We start from the raw sequence: 22,124 nt of genomic DNA, 5'->3' as shown, positions 1-22,124 counted from the left end.
AATGACAGCGGGGATCGGCTCCAGCCCCCCCGCCCGCGACCCCGAATAATGGATGGAGGGAAATGATAGCATTGTGTGATGGATGAACTGTGTGTATAGTAAAGAAACAATGTGATTGCTTTATATTTACATACATTTTATTGATATAAAAAAGGTCTTTATAATATGTCTATGAAGCTTTACAAAAGTGCTGAGTCACTTCTATCCTAATAAACTTTATAAGTCAAAGCAGAATTGTACAGGTATTTTTACTCTCTTCATTATTTGCATCCATGTTTGCTGATATTCTTCCTCTGCCTCCTCAAACTTCATTTCTCTGTGTTTTACTGCCACCAACAGTACATCAGTGGAATAGCATGAAGTCTGTGAAATAAGTGTGTATATACCACCGTGCCCCCTGCAGACTCACATACACACAGCTTAAACACAACAAGGTCACACATGTTCAGTCAAAAAAAAGAAAAGAAAACAAGAAGCTCCATTGTGCTACTAGTGGTCAAACTCTCCACAGAGGATTGTTGGGGGAGAGGTGCTTGTTTATTTTTTCTTCTTAAGCTTCTCTACGACGTGAACACTGATGACGGCACACATCATGATGACCAGACCGATCGAGACCACGTATATCTTCAGCCTGCAGATAGAGAAACCAACCCCAGATATCTCTGGACCAAAAAAAAAAAACATTGTTTCATTAGAAAAGTGATGCAAACCGATCTTTAACAAGAATGTGATTCAACAACAGGACAGGGTGCAGCAAGTCAGTTGTTCCTCTTTTTGCATACTGACAGCATTTAGCTTTACATTCAAGAAAGAACTCGACCGTTTGTGATGATCAATGTTGGTCTGGTTTTAAAGGGGATATATTATGAACAATCCACTTGTACAGTGTTTTTGAACATTTATTTGGGTAACCTGAGTGTCTACCGACCCACAAAATGTAAAATAAACCCATCCAGTCCTTTGTTTGTGGTCTGCATAAGTCTTACAACACAGAAAGAAATGCTCTGTTTCACATTTGCTCTCCTTGTGACATCACAGTGGGATTCTGGTAAAAACCACCAAAACAGAGCGTTCTGAGAGAGCTGGTTTATACAGGGTCACAAACCTCCTCTGGTGCTTGATTCATGTTATATTTTAATCAAAGCACAGCACAGATGTTTCATTTAGACCACTGAGGGACTGTTTGAAAAGAGGGAAAAGGGGGATAACATGTCCTCTTTAATGGCCATTTTATTGTCAAATCTAATAATCACATTCAAGTGTCAGCCTGAGCTCAGTATTTAATGATGATGATGGTGAAAAGAAAAAAGGAAGTTCTTCATGTTTGCCTCTTACTATGACGACCAAACTAAACCAGATCAACAATGAACATAGGATTTTACCAGCCACAGTTTAACAGAACATGAGTCGACAATAAGAGAGGAGGAGATTTGTTAGAAACTTCAGGACAGGATTAGATGCATCGCTTCATCTACGGAGGACGCAGAAAGAGTTCTCTCCAATGTTTTGGATTTGGACTGCAGTACCCGTTTTAAACACTAGGTATCAGAGTTACACCATTAAAGTCATAGTGCAGAATAAATGTCAGTGATCTTTTCAACTTTAAAAAGAAAATGTATGATCTTGCCTATTTAACAGTCATAGTTAAGCCATAGTTAATTGATATAGCAAATCAATATTTTTTTTCTGGAAGATTCAATGATTTCTGTTTATTAAAAAATATCATGGACTGAGATAACTCTGCATTACAAATTGGGCCATGAAAATGTCAACATTGGTTGGTCTTTAATCGTGACCTTATTTCTGTCTCCTAGGCAATTCCTTCTTGCAATATTAATAATATATTTTATTATTATTTTATTAAAAAATCTAGAGAAAAAATCATATTGTTTCATCAAAAAAAATGTATATGTTGTTTTTTTATTTAGGCTACAATCCACACTGGTTATTAGCATCAAATTGTAGTTTTTAACTCTTACCTTCAGGCTTTCTACAAAAGTCTTCAATCTTTTGGATGTCCCTGGTAGAGCTGACCTGGTTGCTATGGTTACAGATAACTGAGCCTCTCTCCAGGTAGACGTCCAGAGAAGCACTAGGTGTGATGATCTCTGCTCGCTCTCCTCCCTCGTGAGAGCAGGTTTGTGTGTCACATGTGAACGTGCTGCTGATGAGAGAGTCCTCAGTGCTGCAGATCACTGTGACCTTAGTGGAGTCTGAGCTGCAGAGTTTCACTGTCAGCTTCACTCCAGACACTGGATCTGCAGGAAGCAAAGCAAGTGTGATGACTTTTTTTAAAACAGGGAACGACTTTGTATCAACATTTTCAAATTAAAGAAACGTACCCAGAACTGTGACGCTGTATTCAGCTACAGTGATGTCTTTGTCAGCAGAAACACGTGCTCTGTAAACTCCACTGTCCCTCTTTTGTACGTTCTTTAACAGTAGAGAGTGAGTTTGTGCAGACAATTCTGCTCGAGATTTATAATTTGGGGAAATGGTTGGTTTACCACCATGAGCTAGTCTCACAACATTAGCTCTGCCAACAGTCCACATAAATAAATCTGCCTCCTTCAGAACAACAGGTTTCTTCACATCCAGAAGTAAATCTGTTCCTGTCTGCACAAACACAGGAGTCCCTGCAGAGAGAAGAGAAATAAAAATCATGTGTATGGTTAAAAAAACAATGTTTCACTTGTTTACTTGTATTTTAAAGTTCTTGACAAACACAGAGAATGATCACCTGACTGAAGGTTAAAAACACAAACCTAAAACAGGAATGAATCTTGGACTTACATTCACATTAATACATTTGTATATCATATGTTTTATTATTAATTATATATAATAAATTATGCATACTTGCATTGATTGATTGAAGTCTCTATTTCGAACATGAACTTTCTTTTTTATTGTCAAAAAAACAAAACAAATAAACCTATAAAAGAATCGTGTGTAAGAAAACAAAAAAATCTAGTTACATGTTTGAAAAGGAGCAGGAAGAATACTTATTATTGTTGCTTTGTTAGGGACTGTCTCTTTGCATTTATCCCTCTAACACTTTATATTTTAATTGATCTAATTCTCTGTTGTGTTTTTTACACTGTTCTCTTGCTCTAATTTTGGAGCCATCTACTATATATCCCTATAAATAAAGTTTCTTATCTTATCTCGTCTCGTCTCACACCTGTGTAAGAACTCAAAGCTGTGAAAACAAATACATTATTGTCTCGTCTCGTCTTATGGATATCTTATCTTGTGCTCAGTGATAAAATTAGGCATTTTTTTCCTCTTATTTCAGAGAACCAGGTTCTTTTTAAAACATTGAAGCTTCATCAGCGCGCTTTCAGAGTGAAACTGTTTTAAGTCTCAAACTTTTATAAATATATACAAAGACACTGAAACATTTACTGTAATAAAGGTTTTCCACTTTGTCATTCCTTCATGCAAATTCTTTCAAATCTGTCCCTCTTTCTTAATATGTCATCACTTAGATTACATTTATTACAGATACAAACACACAAACTGATAAAATCATGTATCGCAAGTGAAGCTCATATTTATTTGTAATCATGAATTCAAACCTGAGGTCACTTCATGTTGATCTGTAAATTAGACGGAGCAGAGAAGTCTTTTTCAAGTGGCCGGGAAAACAGCTAGCTTACATCTTTTTATAATATACTACATTGTTTGCATCACTCTTGCAGTATTATGTTTACTGAACATAAAAACTTCAAAAATAAATCTGAGTTGTCTTAAATTAAATAAAATAGTGAAATTCTTTCCTTTTGAAAAGACTCATTCCTGTTCTCTAATAAAAAGTGAGATTATACCCTCAACTAGTGAAATGTTAAATATTGAATATTGAGTACTGAATAATTGACAGGGTCTGTTTATTTTGTTGCAACATAACCCCTGTGCTCCGTTCTCTCCACTGGCTTCCTGTTCGCTACAGGATTTTATTTTACTTCTGGCTTTTAAATCATTAAATGGCTCAACACCTCATAACCTAAGTGAACTACTACATGTTCATGCTCCATCCAGAGCACTAAGGTCCTCCAACCAGCTGCTCCTGGACGTGCCTAAAACAAGGCTCAAAACTACGGGCGATCAAGCCTTTTCTGTTGCAGCTCCGACACTTTGGAACAGATTACCATTTAAAATAAGATCTGCTGCCACAACTGAACAGTTTAAGTCATTTTTTAAAACCCATTTCTTTTCCTTGGCTTTTATCTCTAGTTGAGTGTTTTATCCCAGCAGCAGTGTCTACTAGAACTTTTACTATTGTCTTGTGTTTTAATTACTTTTAATTTTTGCTTTTACGTGTCTTTATGATGTTTTGGATGTAATGTGTTTTGCCTAATTTACTGTAGAGCACTTTGGTCGCCTCGGCTGTTATGAATGTGCTATATAAATAAAGTTGACTTGACTTGAGTTGAACTGTTTTCCCCCCTAATCTGTCTGTAGTTACAGGAGATGATCACATGATTTAACTTTTAGTTTTGTTATTTGTCCTTTTCCCCACAAATTAAAAGTAATAATTATTCTCATTATTATTATAATAAGATGATGTTCTTCTCCTACCTTGTGCCTGGATGCCAGCCAGCAGACCCAGAATCATAAAGATGAACATGATAGAGCCTCTGTTGTCCTGGATGCCACAACGTGTGTGTTCTGTTTCACTGTTACAAACACACCACAGGGTTAGAGCGAGTCAACCTCAGGATGTCAGCCTTTTTTTTTAATCTTCTCTCTGAGCTCCATTTCATTTCTCTTGATGAGTAGAGTTTGTTACTGTAGGTCCTGAGGTCAAAATGGATGAAAGATTATAAACAAGTGGACTTTAGTATGGTTGATCAAATCCTGTTGGACTCTTTCAGAGATTTTAATGAAAATCAGTGTTATGGAGCACATTGTCTCCAACAATGTAGATTATTTTTGATAAATGTTGATGTCTACGCCGAGAGGAAGGTGAACCTCTCACTCGAGAGTCAGTGTTTATGTAGAAAAATATAAATGATTTAGTTCTCTTAATGTACTTTGTTAATATGACTCTGAAAAGACTAAATCTAATTCATGAATTGAACTTGATCTTTTCCTTTGTTCAATCTTGCTCGATTCATTCCAGAGGAGGTGAGATTGATCACATCTTCAGTCAATCCAGCACTGATTACAGAGCTCCTCTCTGATTGGCCCAAGAGAACAGGTAACAGAATATTCAGAGGTCATTGTTTCATCTTGTGTTTTTGAGACATTTCAAAGGAAAAAAAGATCCAACTTTAGGATTCAAATCAAGAGAAAAAAACCTTCAACTCACGATATTGAAGGGTGGAAAGTGTAGTTATGTCCGTGTATTAGTTCAGAATTTGGGTCATGTTGCTTCTCTACCAATGTGGTTAAAACCACTCCTTTGTTCTCTCTCGTTGGTCTGGATTTAACATGTTGTGCATTTCCTGTGTGCAACATAAAGAAGACTGAACTTTTAGAGTTCCATCTGAAAACAAACACATTTAATGAAAACAGAACAAGCAGATGCATGAGTAACTCATTTATTTGACCTGATCATACTTTTTAATAACACTTAATTTATCTGGCACTTTTCAAAACAAGGTTACAAAGTGCTTTACACAATGAAAATAAAATCAAATAGAAGAGAAATGTGAGGAAGCGAATTATTAAAAAAAATAAGAAATACAAAATAGAGGGAGATTAACCAATGTCCCTGATGGAGAAGACCTGGATTTGGTCCTCAGCCTCGATTGTGGAATGGCGAGCAGTGCTTTGGCTGATTGATGACCTCAGGTTACGACCGGGCATGTAAGTAGATCAGATATTTACTTTGGTGCTAGTCCAGAGCGTGCTTTATAAGTGAACAAAAAACCCTTAAAATCAATTCTAAAATGTACTGGGAGCTAATGAAGGGAGGCTAAAACAGGAGTGATGTGGTCTCTCTTTTTAGTTTTGGTGAGGAGTCGGGCTGCTGCGTTCTGGACCAGCTGTAACTTGTGTAGACTCTGTTGATATAGACATGTGTACTGAGAGTTACAGTAATCTAAACGAGAGGAAATAAAAGCATGTATTACTGTCTCTAAGTTGTTCTACATGAAACTGAACCAGCGTTGTAGAGTCACTTCTGTCCTAATAAACTTTAGAAGTCAAAGCAGAATTGTACAGGTATTTTTACTCTCTTCATTATTTGCATCCATGTTTGCTGATATTCTTCCTCTGCCTCCTCAAACTACATTTCTCTGTGTTTTACCGCCACCAACAGTCCATCAGTGGAATAGCATGAAGTCTGTGAAATAAGTGTGTATATACCACCGTGCCCCCTGCAGACTCACATACACACAGCTTAAACACAACAAGGTCACACATGTTCAGTCAAAAAAGAAAAGAAAACAAGAAGCTCCATTGTGCTACTAGTGGTCAAACTCTCCACAGAGGATTGTTGGGGGAGAGGTGCTTGTTTATTTTTTCTTCTTAAGCTTCTCTATGTTGGGCCACGCAGGCTTAAGACAGGCAAACAATGGACTTGGGCCTGCATCTCTGTGAGAAGCCTCATTTGAGTTATTCACTGAGATCACAAAAAGACCTAAAGGACTGACTCTCTCAGTACAATCAGTTCAATAAAGTGATTCGTTCACCGAATCGTTCAGTACTTCTCTGCAGCTCTGTCTGTGAATCAGAATTTAATATATATATATATATAAAAAATACATATAATTGTACAGAAACAAAGCTGCCAATAAACTTTAAACTGTACACATTATGTGACTGAATATAATTTTATTTTCTGCCAGTGTTTGATATGGACAACCACTGTGCTATGTGCTCGACCTCAAAGCCCCCAGGATCAGGGCCTGAAATGAATACTCAAATGTTAATTTTTACAGTGTTTAATAAAAGTTTATACAGTGACAATAAGAAGGTTATGAGAGGATTCTAGATTTAAGTTTAGTCAGTAAGAGGACAAAGGATTTCCAAACTGGTTATGGTTTTCCACCTTGAAACAGGGTTATTGACTCTTCAGAATCAGAATAAAAACACAAGATCTCCTGCTGACAGCTTAAAAAGAATAAGATAGAAATATAAAAAGCAATAAAAAATATATAATAGAATATAAAACACAAAATGTGCAATGGAGGAGTTGTGCAGATGTGCATGATTTGCAGTCTAAAACAGAGTGCAATGTAAACAGAAAATATAGAAGTCCAGTGAGCGTTAATGTAACGCATCCAATCAGTTTCAGCCTTCACATTACTGTCGTGTACTGAGCTCAACTGTACTTTTGACACAAACAGGCAGCAATTCTATACAGAGATGTTCCTAAATCAAAATTTGGTCGCATAGGCTGAATGTGCGACATTTTACACATACTGTAAATATAGCAGAAATCCATTATATCCTCTGTCATAGGCGTAATTTATAGGGGGGGTGGGTGGGTTGCAACCCACCCAATAATCCAAACCAGCCACCACAACCCACCCAATATGATATCATAATTATTGATAATAAATATCAATGAATGAAGGTGAAAGTAGCAGCAAAAGCAGGGAAGACAGAGGGATCAGAGAGAGAGAGAAGGCACAGGTGACCATGTAATAAGGTCAAAGAGTTCAAATGTTGTTGTTAAGCAGCTAAAAACATAGTTTTAGTTATCCATAGGTGTGATCGTGTGATTTTCCTCACAGAGAGAGACAGGCTGAGAGCAGCATTCCAGTCTGTGGAGAGGGTTCAGATGAGCAGGTAAAAATGGTCATGCAGGGCTTGTCCTCAGACCTGCTTCACAGGCGGAAATCCCCCCCCCCCCCATGTTCAACTCAGTTACGTCCTTGTCCTCTGTAAATATCGCTGTGAGTCATGACTGTCTAAAACAGTGGCTCGCGGGCCGCAGGTTTTGTTTTTTAAAATATAGATGACAAAATAGTAAGGCTTTGTAGATCAGAATCAAAAGGCTCGCTAAAGAAACCCTTTAATAAAAGGAAATCAAATATTTAGATTTCTTCGTTCTACTTTATTTGTTTTTTTCTCAGAATCCAGTCTGTAACGTGGTTCATATTTTTGGAAAAGCTTTCTTCATTTAGCTCAGGTCATTAAATGGTTAAACAACAGTCTGCTTGTTTGCAAAAACTTTGTACATGTTTTTTGTTCATAGATTACCAAAAAATGTGGAAAATAGTAAAAGCTGTAGATTTTTAAAAAACAACAACAACATGTTACCGAACATTTTCTATTTTAGGAATATTGTTCAGCCCTTGTTAACATGAAAAAGAAAAATAAGATAATGTGCCGATCTTAATCAAGGCCTCGGGCCAAAATCTTCTGATTCTTCATTTGAAGTCACGGGGGCCGCAAAAAATCCCCTCAAGCGCCGCAAATGGCCCTCGGGCCGCACTTTGGACACCCCTGGTCTAAAAGGAGTGCCAATGTAACCGGTTGTGTTTCTCTGCTGGAGTATGGAGGGTTTGTGTCTGTCTCATTTGTTTATGCCACGAGGAAGCAGCTAACTGGTAAGCTAAGAGATATGTTGGTCGCAGCACTAAACACACACACACACCTTCAGCTCAGGAGAGATTCCTTTGCTCAGGTGCGCACTGAGCCCCCATTCATCACTTTTGCCAGGAAAAGGAGATTAATAACGGACTCGTTCTCTCTGCCTGCTCGCTCTGGAGTCCGGAGCATTTACCAGACGTGGGAAATTCAAATTTAGGAGCGGCTCACTTCACCAGGTAAACTCGAGGAGCGGCTGGCTTGACCGCAGTTGCAGAGCCGAAGTGAAGTGTCGGGAAAGGAAAAGACGGTTCAAACCATCCGTGCCTTCTTTAAGCCGGCTTCAGAGGAATACCTAGAGTGTTGCTTCATGCAGTTCACGGACACATGGCTGAATGACCTCACTCGTAGATGCTGCGTGATTGGAGGGGCAGTGTTAGACAGGTTTATACCTGTAAACTGCCAGATCACTTCCGCTTGTCACTCATTTCACAGAATGGGGCCCCTCGTGCTTCTCTTCTTTTCTCTGCTGCATTTATGTGCGACACAAGGTAAGAACTTTATTTTTTGTATGTTTCCTGTTGTTGAAGTTTCTTTTGTAAATATCTGTACTTCTGCACGGCTTTAATGATAGTTAGATCTAACAATGTAATCTGTCTTTTCATTAATGCAACACTGAGAGTTTATACAAGGCCTTCATACTTTAAACTGGTGGTGTGGTGGTGTGGTGTGGTGGTGTGGTGTGGTGTGGTGTGGTGTGATGTGGTGTGGTGGTGTGGTGTGGTGTGGTGTGGTGTGATGTGGTGGGGTGGGGTGTGGTGTGGTGTGGTGTGGTGTGATGTGGTGTGGTGGTGTGGTGTGGTGTGGTGTGGTGTGGTGTGATGTGATGTGGTGGGGTGTGGTGTGGTGTGGTGTGGTGTGATGTGGTGTGGTGTGGTGTGGTGTGGTGTGGTGTGGTGTGGTGTGATGGTGTGGTGTGGTGTGGTGTGGTGTGATGTGGTGGGGTGTGGTGTGGTGTGGTGTGGTGTGATGTGGTGTGGTGGTGTGGTGTGGTGTGGTGTGGTGTGGTGTGATGGTGTGGTGTGGTGTGGTGTGGTGTGATGTGGTGTGGTGGTGTGGTGTGGTGTGGTGTGATGGTGTGGTGTGGTGTGGTGTGGTAAACTACTGCCTACAAGTAATACATTAAGAAAAAAATAAAGGCCGGCAGATATATATTTTTTTTACAATTTCTCAATTTCCTGATCTGATGACATGATCAAATCTGTGACTTAAATGTGTTATTGATTAAACAGAACATAATGCCTCCTCAATTAAATGTACTGTAACAGATGTGTATAGGACACAAAAACAAAATTTGTTATTTTGGCCGGTAAAAAAATAGATGTATAATGTTTGGGCGGTGAATTTTTTCATCTGCCGGCCATCTTGGACGGTGAGTCAAAAAGTTAATTTTGGACCCTGGGCGGTAGTAACATCGGTAGGGACCATAGACTGTAAATATTACTGGACGAACCCTGACCCGTCTGTGACATAGGCAGAAAATGAGTCCAATCGACGGCCGCATCCATATTGGATTTGCAGTCTCAACCTAACTTCGGATCAACCTAACGACAGCAGTAAGGCGGGACCGGCGGGACTTAACTCCGCCCATTCAGCTCGACGTCAGCAGTCCACTTCACAGCATATCTAACAGCGAGGCTGCTATCATCAACTATTCCTGCTCGTCCTGAGAAAACTCTATAAACAGTAAGTTAACATTTAACTTTTCTACAACAGTTAAAACGAATTATATTCAACACAAATATTTAATTAAAGTCTTAAAACTACACTTTTTTAAATATACAATCATGGTTATTAGTTATTTGTCAGAGCAGTTAGACTTTGTCAGTGTTAGCAGAGAAATACATTAACAAAGTTTTATCCATAAACTGTAAATATGAGACATCCAGAAGAAATCAATATTACAAAGCATACAGTTCATGTTACTGCTGTGACAAAAAGAGGAATGTCTGTGTCTTATATTTACTGATGTCAACAGCGATGAGGTAAACATGACAATTGAAAAATAATTATTTAGTATTTATTATAAGACATTTGTTTTCTATTGAACCCTGTGAAGTCATGGAGTCTGTGGACAGTGTCAGCTTCACACCAAAAACTAAGTATTAGAAAAAATAATGTTTAAGACTGGCATCTATTATGATGAGTTACAGCTACTTTGTTCAATATTATTCCTGCAGATGTGGCTCATAACAAAAAAACAGCCTGAGCTGTCACATGTAGTTAACTGTACATTTTGTGTTGCCTGAGGCATTAATTGAACACCTTTGTATTTCTCCTATAGACACAGTGTGCATTATTGGTGACTTGTCCGTCAAGGTGCCCAGAGAGCTGCAGAGACAGAGGAAGAAACCTGAGCCTCAACATCATCTGTATTTGTTGGTTCTTCTGGGGTGGACTTCAGTTGCTTCTCTTCAACAGCTCGCTGTGAGGGAGGTCTCCCCCGGATGGCCTGAGTGATGTCACCCACAGACTGAGAGCTGAGACGGGTTTTAAACCTCTTGACAAACCGTTACACCGCGCCCACCTGTCAAGCTGGTCAGCTACACGCCTTATTGTGAATAACTCTTATCCTTCAACAAATCAAAACTGATGAGTCATCAAAACATTCACCCCCCCCGTACAGTGTGTGTCCATCGAGACATGAGCTAATCACACCTATTTGTTTGTTTTGTACCAAGCTGTAAACATGTTAATCTCTGCTATAAAAACAGACTTTTTTTAATGTTGTTTTTCAGATTAAATAAATATTTCTATATAAATGCACTCCTTTATGTCTACTTATGAGTATACATTTCAGATTAATGCTCAACTCAATAGCTTAGGGAAGGAAGTCTACTTTTCCACAACTTCTTATTCTTTTGATAAATACTAATGCAGTTCATTTCTGAAAGTGGGATGGAACAGAGTCATTGCAAAAATTTGCCCTTAAACACAGCCCCATTCTTAAATCAAGATACATGGAGAGTAAATAAGATCAATAACTTGTGAATAAAAACACAGTTAAAAATGATTTAGAAATGTAGTCTTCCCAGATCAATATCACATAATATCAACTTCTCCCATCTAAACTGGACAAAGGGTTTTAAAATGGAAAGAAAATAGTTTGATTGCAAGTTGTTTGGAGGAGATCTAGTTTTATTTGAACAGCTGAAGCATGAATACAGTCTTCCAAGGTGCAAACCCTCCTCCTCCTCCTGAAGCCTGTGGAGCTCCTTCATGTACTGCCGTCTTATCTGCTGGCCATCTTCTCTCAGCAGAACTTCAACTGTTGAAAAGTCATTCAGAAGAAGCTCGAGCATGTGACATGGATCCAGGAGAACATGGACTTTTAGTGAGAGGTCTTCAGGATGACAAAGAAAGAGAGAAAATATCAGTTATTCATTAAATCATTTTGTTTGTTCTCATCTATTTTTCTGTATTCATCTGTGTGTGAGAGCACATTTATAAATTCAACAGTGTACTACCCAGACAACAAAGGTACAGTATTAAGATAATCAACATCTATTTAAAGTTAAGAAGATAAACATTATTGTAATCATGCTGTTTTCAGCTCTCTCACTCACACAATGATATTCCACATCAAATGGTCTCAGATTTTGTGTGAGGAAAAATTCAGCAATTTATTGTGGATAGTACTTCATCTTAACATGAAACAAATATAATCTGAATTATTTAAATCATTAACAGTCTCTGTGCTTTAGTACAGAACATACAGTAACTCATTTATTATTAACATGAGCTCAGTACATGGCTGTGTTCTTCAAACTATTTCTTATACTTTATATCTATGTGCTTTATATCTGATTTTCATTCCATATGTTATTTATATTTTATATTTCTACAGCTATATTCTGTGTATGAGTTCAGTGAAAATTAATATGGTTATTAATATAGTTCTTAATGGTTACAGATGCTCTTACAAAGTGAAGTTTTTTTTTATTTGTTAACAGTTTACTCAAACCTTAAGACACTACATCAACCATGTAACTTTAATGTCATCCTCTATAACCTACACAGCACATTAGGTTCAGTTCAGTTTATGTTACTGACGGATAATTACTACACAAAGTTTGTTTTTTAATGTCCACATTTAGGTGGAGAATAACATTCATCATAACGTCAGATAACCATATTTACAGTCTGTGGTTAACCACCGAGCTGAACCTTTAGCTTCTAACATCACACAAACTCACTATTTTCAACAACAACATCTTAACAACAAACATTTCTAAACCATTGACTGTAAATAATGAGCTACACAGTTAGCCGACTGGTTTACAAGCTAACGCTAAACAAGCTAGGTCCGTAAATATAAACACATGAGTAAGCAGTAAATATAACACTACTATATCACTTACCGAAAAAAACTGAAGCATCAACTTGTTGGATGGTCTGTTAACCGCACAGCAAGCCGTGTATGTTGTCAGATATGTGTTAAACAAACTCTCCAAACGATGTAAAAAAGAGGAGAAATCAGTGTGAGGAGAAGGGGCCGTCAACTTCTCAGATATATCTTGTTTTTTGAACCAGGCTGTAAACATGTTGATTCCTGTGGTAAAAACGGGCTTTTTTGGCTGTGGGCTTATGGCACTTCCGGCGCTTCTGCAGCCAGCCTCAAGCGGAACCTCGAGGAACTGCAGTTTTTTGTACTTCCGCATAGGCTTCATTTTTCGAGACCGGAGGTTGCCCCTTGGTAGGGACCTAGGTTGTATGGGAGTTCATCTGTTGGAGACGTTCCAGGTCTCTTTCCGGCCAAATTGCTCTGATCCCTCAAGCTACTTACAGCTTTCATCCATGTGTTTGCAGGCTTCACAAAATCCCTGTGCACATACATCCTTACATCCCATCATCCTTTCCTCTACCCTTCCTTCACTCTTTCACACAAACCCGACTCCAGTTAGATTCAGTTCTGACCTTTTATTATCACTGAAAGGTACATTTGATTTAAAGCATCGTACAAGAGCACAGCAGATAATGACATACGACGTGCAACACAACCTGACAGAATACCAGAGAAAGGAAAATATTATTGTACGTTAAAACAATACTAAGAACATTAATTACAATAGGAATATATAAAAGTTGTACCTGCTTCCGCTCCTACTGCTCACTCAGGCAGCTGCTCAGGGAGCCTCAACACCTAATCAAGTCGGCTTTCTTCATGCTCTTCCAATTCAAACTGATCATCCCCTAACAGCTATGACGCGCTCCCTGTGTTTCAGTCCCACTCTGACATCTCTCTGTTAGTGCACGTTCAAAGGTCCTGTTTGTGCATGTTTGTATTTCTGGCCTTTGTGTGCGAGTAGCATGTCTCAATATCAGAGTGTAAATTAAAGTATATTAAAACATTCATTCCTGTTTTAGGTTTGTATTTTTAACCTTCAGTCAGGTGATCATTCTCTGTGTTTGTCAAGAACTTTGAAATACAAGTAAACAAGTGATACATTGTTAACATGGAAATATTGATTCAAGTGTTCTTTTAATCATACACATGATTTTTATTTCTCTTCTCTCTGCAGGGACTCCTGTGTTTGTGCAGACAGGAACAGATTTACTTCTGGATGTGAAGGAACCTGTTGTTCTGAAGGAGGCAGATTTATTTACATGGAATGTCAATGACAGAGCTAATGTTGTGAGACTAGCTCAATGTGGTAAACCAACCATTTCCAAAAATTATACATCTAGAGCAGAATTTTCTGCACAAACTCACTCTCTACTGTTAAAGAACGTACAAAAGGAGGACAGTGGAGTTTACAGAGCACGTGTTGCTGCTGATAATAACTCAGATGTAGCTGAATACAGCGTCACAGTTCTGGGTACGTTTCTTTAATTTGAAGATGTTGATACAGAGTCGTTCCCTGTTTTAAAAAAAGTCATCACACTTGCTTTGCTTCTTGCAGATCCAGTGTCTGGAGTGAAGCTGACAGTGAAACTCTGCAGCTCAGACTCCACTAAGGTCACAGTGATCTGCAGCACTGAGGACTCTCTCATCAGCAGCACGTTCACATGTGGCACACAAACCTGCTCTCACGAGGGAGGAGAGCGAGCAGAGATCATCACACCTGGTGCTTCTCTGGACGTCTACCTGGAGAACAGCTCAGTCATCTGTAACCATAGCAACCAGGTCAGCTCTACAAGGGGCATCCAAAAGATTGAAGAGTTTTGTAAAGGTAAGAGTTAAAAACTACAACTTAACACTTATAAACAGTGTGGATTGTAGCCTAAATAAAAACCAACAGATGATTTTTTTGTTGTTGATGAAACAATGATATAAATCTTCTCCATTGTGTTTCAGCTGTTGGTAGGAGATCATTTTGTTCATAAATTCTGAAGAAATAATTTCAGCAGAAACATTGTCATGATTTAAGACTAATCAGTGATAGTTTGTCAATCATTGGCTTTAAAAAAAATAGTATCAAAATAGTTTTTATTTATTTTTTACAACATTCAAACAACACACACAAAATATAAACTTACACATGACAGACCATTAACAAAAACCACAAGAAGAAAACAAAGACCAAACCAGTCATCATGTTCATCATTCTTCTAAACATGGCCTTAGTGCGATCCATCTCATTTCAGTCATTCATTGTTCCCTCTCTGTTTGTGATTACGCCCTCTAACCTATAAAATAAAACGAAGCAGAGATTATTTGACATATAAATGGACTAGCATTAATTGTTTAAAAGCTAAAAACAATTAAATTGATTTTATGAGATTCAGATGTGTTATTAATCCCTGATGGTCAATTCAGTCACACAGCCTTTAGAGTCTTATTAAAAGAAGTCAAGACAAAGTAAAGAGTTACATTTACATGCCAGTAACAACAGGTCACCAAAGGAGATAACAATCTATTTAAAAAAATACAATGTCAGAAATGTCTAAGGTGATCCTTAAAACCAGGAGGTGACTATCCTTCCATGTAGTTTTAAATTGTGACTTTAGGGCACCATCCATTCAGGGTTGATTAGACCAATTTCATATTTTACTACAGATCAGGTCTGTGAGATTGAGTGGTTATAGTTCACTCTCAGGTATGCTGCAAGAGTTCAGCCAGGTATGAATTTCTAATCAGGCTTTCTTTTTTCTTTACAGCATCGAAAGGCAGCCAAAATATTGTTACACCGATTGTTGTACCCATCGTCTTATCTCTTGGTGTTGTTTTGGCTATAATTTGAATTCATCATCGAAGGAGAAAACAAAGTAAGTTAAGTTTGCATTTAAACTGAATTTAAATGTGAAATCAGAAAATCCTTATTGTTTACATCAAACTGAATTGACCCTTTAGATGAGTACATTCTTCTCCCCTGTGTTGATGTTTTTATTATCATTCAAAAGACGTCCCTTATGAGTGAATCCTCTTATCAGGGCGATCTGATAAAGACAGCGCAGCAGTTACACTTAGAAGCCACACCTTAGAGTTAGAATAAATAAACAATTTACAATGTTAACAAAATAAATCACATGTAAAGAACTTTTAAATTCACATGAATTTATAATATTTGAGGATGGCAATTCACAACTGTTTATCATTATAAAATGTTTATGCATTTTGATTGCATTCATTACTATTAATAAATTAACAGAATACATTTTTCAATGTAGAAAAGTGACTCTCAAAATCACACCAAATAAATCCAGAACAGAATCAGCTCCAGTAATGTTAATGTAGTTTCAACATGTTTCTTTATGACTGATCTGCAGATAAAGCAGAGAACATGGAAAATACAGTCTATGAAGATCCTCAGTTAAGGAGGAATATTTTTTAATACCAATTTCCCAAATTAGTCAGAAGTGAAGAAATTCTTGAACAAATTAATGATTGAGAACTGATGTGAAGAGACAGGCCAGAGACATTACTGTTTTCAAATTCCTCACTAGCTCTTGTTTTTTGAAACTTGTTTTCCCCTCATTTTTTGCAACTTCACAAAAGTGGCGTCTTTGCAAAAACAACAAATGCAGGTTCTGCAAGGTGCTGTGGGCTCAAAAGTCTGTGTACTATTATTGAGATCAGGCCAGTGTTGAAAATAAAGCCCATGTGGAAGTGCCCAAAACTGCAGCTCCTGAGGGCTGACAAATACCCATTTCCACCCCATATTAAAATGTCCGTTTGTACTAAGTGCTGACAGGCTGGTATAAAGAAAACCACAGCTCATTTCTAGATCCATGACGACTTCTTCCCAACAGTTGTAAATGTATTAAACCTTTGAAGTTATGGGGTGTTGTGGTTCTGTGTTGCAGGTTGAACCGAATAGCTTTCTGATTGACATCAAACCAGCAAATTCAGTCACAGAACTTAAAGGGACACTTCACCCGTTGAAACATGAATCTGTATTGACATTGGGTCATATATGTTGTAGAAATGTGAAATACATTTTGAAGTTGGTGCCTTCTTGGCAGAAAGGCAGAAAGTTACTTTTTGGCTCATGTGGATGAAAGACACCAAATCCCAGAATGCACAGCACCACAGGCCACTCCCACTAAGGTCCTCTAGTTCAGAATCAGAAATACTTTATTAATCCCAGAGGGAAGTTCGATCATTACAGTTTCTCCAAAATATAAAATATAGCAGTAGAAATAAAGTAATAAAAACATTTACAGACATATTTACTTCAACACATAAGACCATTTCCTCAACTGATTCAGAGATTTCTTCCAGAATTGATCTTGGAAATTCCTGACAGAAAACAGACTCTATGTCTGTGTCCATAGACAAACAGTGAGAGCACCGACACTACCAGTCCACCCCAACTCGAGCCGGCCCGGGGTCCTCGTCCTCACCGCCGCCGACAGGCAGGCCTTATGTCTCGGCTGCTGAGCTGGCAGCGGCCAGCGGTCTTGTGTCGCGGCGGCCCCAGCGCCTAGCGGTTAGCAGCCGTCTCGCCGCTATATTTGTATTTTCTCGCCATTATCAGCTTTCTCCATAGAGCCTGTTAGCATAGCTTCCAATCAATATGGCGGACGTTAAGTTTCGATTCTGGGAGTGAGTTCTCACCCACTGATCTGTGATTGGTCTGTAGCTTCAGTGGTTGAAAATATGAGGAACTAGCGTTGTAGTTTCACACCGCTAGCAGCTTCCAGTGACACAAAAATCTTCATTTTGCGTCACTGGAAACTCCTTTTCAGACTCAGAAATACAAAGATTTCCCATCTCAGGGGAAAATGAGGGCGGGATGCACGGCCATTCAAAAACACTACCAGGTTTCTAATGATACAAAGATTAATGCAAATGGGTGAAGTATCCCTTTAATGACCTGACTGTAACTGAGTCTTTGTGGGATGTTTTCTCAGTCACAAATCGGACAAATAATGTAGCAGTAGCTTTCTGTGATAAATTGTACTAACATGCTTTTCAAGAAGTCTGGACTGAAGCAACAGTTTTTATCTTCTCACTTAATATGAAGGATTATATGTCTGTTAAGGAGTTCATGGGCTGTTATTTATTTCAGTGCTAATACATTATAATAGCCCAATTTGAAAATCGCATATCAAATAGCAAAATAACCATTCTTATGTTGTGTGTTAAAGTGAATACAGACCTCCCTCTGCAGCCGAGACCAACAAATGATGCCCCAGCTGGTCCTCCACCCTACATCTACTCCATCGTCTCTGAAGCACCCACTCAGCCCAGAGACAACGCTCAGCCAGAGAGCCTGTATGCAGAGGTGTAAAAACTTCCAAAGTCCTGAAACAGTTCACTATGATGTCTTCAACACACTTCTCTTGCAGGAATGATCACTTTAGTTTAGTTTAGTTTAGTATCAGTGAAGGACTTCTGACTGCGTCTTCTTTTTCTGTGCGTTGGTCGTTGACTAGCTACTTGAGTCATGCAATGAAGTTAAAAGACCCAACTACAGTCAGATTGCTGATTTTATTATGAATTATAACAACAAGCACCTTCTGACTGGAATCATTTGCCAGATAACCTGTGAACAATTAACTTTTCTTTTAAAAAATGAAGTCGCCCTTCCACTGCTTCCAACCCTAATGTCTTCCTGCTCCCTTAATAAGGAGGCTTCTGATTGTACAGTAATCTTTGTAATTACCGTCATTGGTAAGTTTGTCAATACTTATAATTTATGATATTGCAACAAAACAGTTCTTGTTTCTATTTGAAGTCCAAATGGTATTATTCATCAGCAGATTTAAATGTACATTCATTGATGAATACCCTCTTGAGATGAATCATCTCGTTTTCAAGGGAGGTCCAACCCACCAGGGCATTCATTCTGTATCGCTACTCCACCCACACAACGTAAACAGGCACGAGATTTCACATCACATATTAACTAATAACATTATATGTTTATAGAGATCATTTATGTCACATGCTATATGGAGACACCTTTGCTGTTAACAATCAGTTGACACATACAATAGAACTGTTTTGATGTAGATATTTTATTTTTTTAAATTACTTTACTGTATATATTTCAAATGTTACGATCTATTTTTTTTTACATAGTTTTATTGCTAATTTCTGTTTTGGCTAATATTTGATCATCTTGATGCTTCTTATCAAATGTTTCTTTAAACCTTAATGTGAATAAAGTCTTTTTAATTTAAAGCTACAGTGAGGATCTTCTGGTTTGTGTCAACCTTATAGCACCTTGTGGATAAAAGAAAATAAAAGAAATCTAATCCAGCTCCTCCATAGTGACTTGTCCATGATGATCTCTTCAGCTTGTGTAGCTCATAAAGAGGCTTCAGTATTAATCTCAGTCTGTTACATAACCAGTTAATAACTCCTCACAGGAGCTTTAACAGACATTTAAAGAATGAGTGAATAAGTTTACTGCTTCACTGAACTTCATGTCAGCAAAAAGAAACAATAAAGTGAATTAACACCAAACACATCAAACTCTCTCACCTATTAGCCATTATCCATCCAATATACCGACGAGTACAATATATTTACAATGCTTTTGTTATTACTGAGGGTCCAGAAAGGAGGCTTCACATCATATTATAGAGTAAGAGTTTATTACTGAGGGTCCAATATGATGCTTGGACAAATACTGTGAAATATAATGGATTAATATTTTATAATTATCATTAATAATATTATAAATAGGACAAATGACATTACAAATATTGCATTTTATGTTTTTCTACAGACAACATCCTCAAAAACCGTTTTACATCAACTCTGAGCAATGAATTTATTTACAAGAGGCCAAGGTAAACAATTTAATTCAAGAAATAAAATCATTTTGCCCTGTGATTAACTGGGAACAGTCCAGGGTTTACCCCGCCTCTCAGCCGATGACAGCGGGGATCGTCTCCAGCCCCCCCGCCCGCGACCCCGAATAATGGATGGAGGGAAATGATAGCATTGTGTGATGGATGAACTGTGTGTATAGTAAAGAAACAATGTGATTGCTTTATATTTACATACATTTTATTGATTAAAAAGGTCTTTATAATATGTCTATGAAGCTTTACAAAAGTGCTGAGTCACTTCTGTCCTAATAAACTTTAGAAGTCAAAGCAGAATTGTACAGGTATTTTTACTCTCTTTATTATTTGCATCCATGTTTGCTGATATTCTTCCTCTGCCTCCTCAAACTACATTTCTCTGTGTTTTACCGCCACCAACAGTCCATCAGTGGAATAGCATGAAGTCTGTGAAATAAGTGTGTATATACCACCGTGCCCCCTGCAGACTCACATACACACAGCTTAAACACAACAAGGTCACACATGTTCAGTCAAAAAAAGATAACAAGTCGCTCCATTGTGCTACTAGTGGTCAAACTCTCCACAGAGGATTGTTGGGGGAGAGGTGGTTGTTTATTTTTTCTTCTTAAGCTTCTCTACGACGTGAACACTGATGACGGCACACATCATGATGACCAGACCGATCGAGACCACGTATATCTTCAGCCTGTAGATAGAGAAACCAACCGCAGATATCTCTGGACCAAAAAAAAAAACATTGTTTCATTAGAAAGGTGACGCAAACCGATCTTTAACAAGAATGTGATTCAACAACAGGACAGGGTGCAGCAAGTCAGTTGTTCCTCTTTTTGCATACTGACAGCATTTAGCTTTACATTCAAGAAAGAACTCGACAGTTTGTGATGATCAATGTTGGTCTGGTTTTAAAGGGGACATATTATGAAAAATCCACTTGTACAGTGTTTTTGAACATTTATTTGGGTAACCTGAGTGTCTACCGACCCACAAAATGTAAAATAAACCCATCCAGTCCTTTGTTTGTGGTCTGCATAAGTCTTACAACACAGAGAGAAATGCTCTGTTTCACATTTGCTCTCCTTGTGACATCACAGTGGGATTCTGGTAAAAACCACCAAAACGGAGCGTTCTGAGAGAGCTGGTTTATACAGGGTCACAAACCTCCTCTGGTGCTTGATTCATGTTATATTTTAATCAAAGCACAGCACAGATGTTTCATTTAGACCACTGAGGGACTGTTTGAAAAGAGGGAAAAGGGGGATAACATGTCCTCTTTAATGGCCATTTTAGTGTCAAATCAAATAATCACATTCAAGTGTCAGCCTGAGCTCAGTATTTAATGATGATGATGGTGAAAAGAAAAAAGGAAGTTCTTCATGTTTGCCTCTCTCTATGATGACCAAACTAAACCAGATCAACAATGACCATAGGATTTTACCAGCCACAGTTTAACAGAACATGAGTCGACAATAAGAGAGGAGGAGATTTGTTAGAAACTTCAGGACAGGATTAGATGCATCGCTTCATCTACGGAGGACGCAGAAAGAGTTCTCTCCAATGTTTTGGATTTGGACTGCAGTACCCGTTTTAAACACTAGGTGTCAGAGTTACACCATTAAAGTCATAGTGCAGAATAAATGATCTTTTCAACTTTAAAAAGAAAATGTATGATCTTGCCTATTTAACAGTCATAGTTAAGCCATAGTTAATTGATATAGCAAATCAATTTTTTTTTTCTGGAACATTCAATGATTTCTGTTTATTAAAAAATATCATGGACTGCGATAACTCTGCATTACAAATTGGGCCATGAAAATGTCAACATTGGTTGGTCTTTAATCGTGACCTTATTTCTGTCTCCTAGGCAATTCTTTCTTGCAATATTAATAATATATTTTATTATTATTTTATAAAAAATCTAGCGAAAAAATCATATTGTTTCATCAAAAAAATTTGATCTGTTGTTTTTTTATTTAGGCTACAATCCACACTGGTTATTAGCATCAAATTGTAGTTATTAACTCTTACCGTCAGGCTTTCTACAAAAGTCTTCAATCTTTTGGATGTCCTTTGTAGAGCTGACCTGGTTGCTATGGTTACAGATGACTGAGCCGTTCTCCAGGTAGACGTCCAGAGAAGCACCAGGTGTGATGATCTCTGCTCGCTCTCCTCCCTCGTGAGAGCAGGTTTGTGTGTCACATGTGAACGTGTTGTTGATGAGAGAGTCCTCAGTGCTGCAGATCACTGTGACGTTAGTGGAGTCTGAGCTGCAGGGTTTCACTGTCAGCTTCACTCCAGACACTGGATCTGCAAGAAGCAAAGCAAGTGTGATGACTTTTTTTAAAACAGGGAACGACTCTGTATCAACATTT

General features: G+C 38.1%; 5 protein-coding genes across 6 annotated transcripts in view; 3 read left to right on the top strand and 2 right to left on the bottom strand.

The window, feature by feature from the left end:
• The window catches only part of LOC110005490 (SLAM family member 5-like), a 26,840-nt gene extending 7,714 nt beyond the window's left edge, over nt 1-19,126 (top strand). The window contains exons 5-6 of one of the 2 annotated variants that reach the window (XR_010666316.1): nt 16,258-16,302; nt 18,083-19,126. The gene's annotated coding sequence lies outside the window, so the exon portion shown is untranslated. Of the gene's footprint in view, nt 1-16,257; nt 16,303-18,081 lie in introns of both variants that reach the window. The other variant, XR_010666315.1, reaches the window with a different exon arrangement.
• LOC136179042 (CD48 antigen-like) lies at nt 153-4,708 on the bottom strand. The gene is made up of 4 exons (XM_065953708.1): nt 4,582-4,708; nt 2,343-2,636; nt 1,980-2,258; nt 153-662 (listed from the first exon to the last, which is right to left on the bottom strand). Exons 1-4 carry the CDS (start codon nt 4,628-4,630, stop codon nt 538-540), a joined length of 747 nt encoding a protein of 248 aa, XP_065809780.1. The 5' UTR covers nt 4,631-4,708; the 3' UTR covers nt 153-537.
• Nucleotides 8,518-14,731, top strand: LOC114921814 (uncharacterized). The gene is made up of 3 exons (XM_065953399.1): nt 8,518-9,038; nt 14,070-14,366; nt 14,451-14,731. The coding sequence occupies exons 1-3, from the start codon at nt 8,858-8,860 to the stop codon at nt 14,729-14,731; spliced, it is 759 nt and encodes a 252-aa protein (XP_065809471.1). The 5' UTR covers nt 8,518-8,857.
• LOC114918965 (SLAM family member 5-like) overlaps nt 15,635-22,124 on the top strand; it is a 19,488-nt gene continuing 12,998 nt past the window's right edge. The window contains exon 1 of the transcript XR_010666318.1: nt 15,635-15,756. The gene's annotated coding sequence lies outside the window, so the exon portion shown is untranslated. The remainder of the gene's footprint in view (nt 15,757-22,124) is intronic.
• Nucleotides 19,879-22,124, bottom strand: part of LOC109997457 (uncharacterized) — a 4,657-nt gene continuing 2,411 nt past the window's right edge. Inside the window, exons 3-4 of the mRNA XM_065953709.1 lie at nt 21,781-22,059; nt 19,879-20,471 (exon numbers count right to left, since the gene is read on the bottom strand). Of these exons, the coding sequence (XP_065809781.1) occupies nt 20,347-20,471; nt 21,781-22,059 (404 nt within the window). The 3' untranslated portion in view covers nt 19,879-20,346. The remainder of the gene's footprint in view (nt 20,472-21,780; nt 22,060-22,124) is intronic.

This window comes from Labrus bergylta, chromosome 4 (assembly GCF_963930695.1).
Source record: "Labrus bergylta chromosome 4, fLabBer1.1, whole genome shotgun sequence".
Lineage (NCBI taxonomy): Eukaryota > Metazoa > Chordata > Actinopteri > Labriformes > Labridae > Labrus > Labrus bergylta.
Note: the sequence above shows the minus strand (reverse complement) of the source record. Positions and strands in the feature narration are given on the sequence as shown.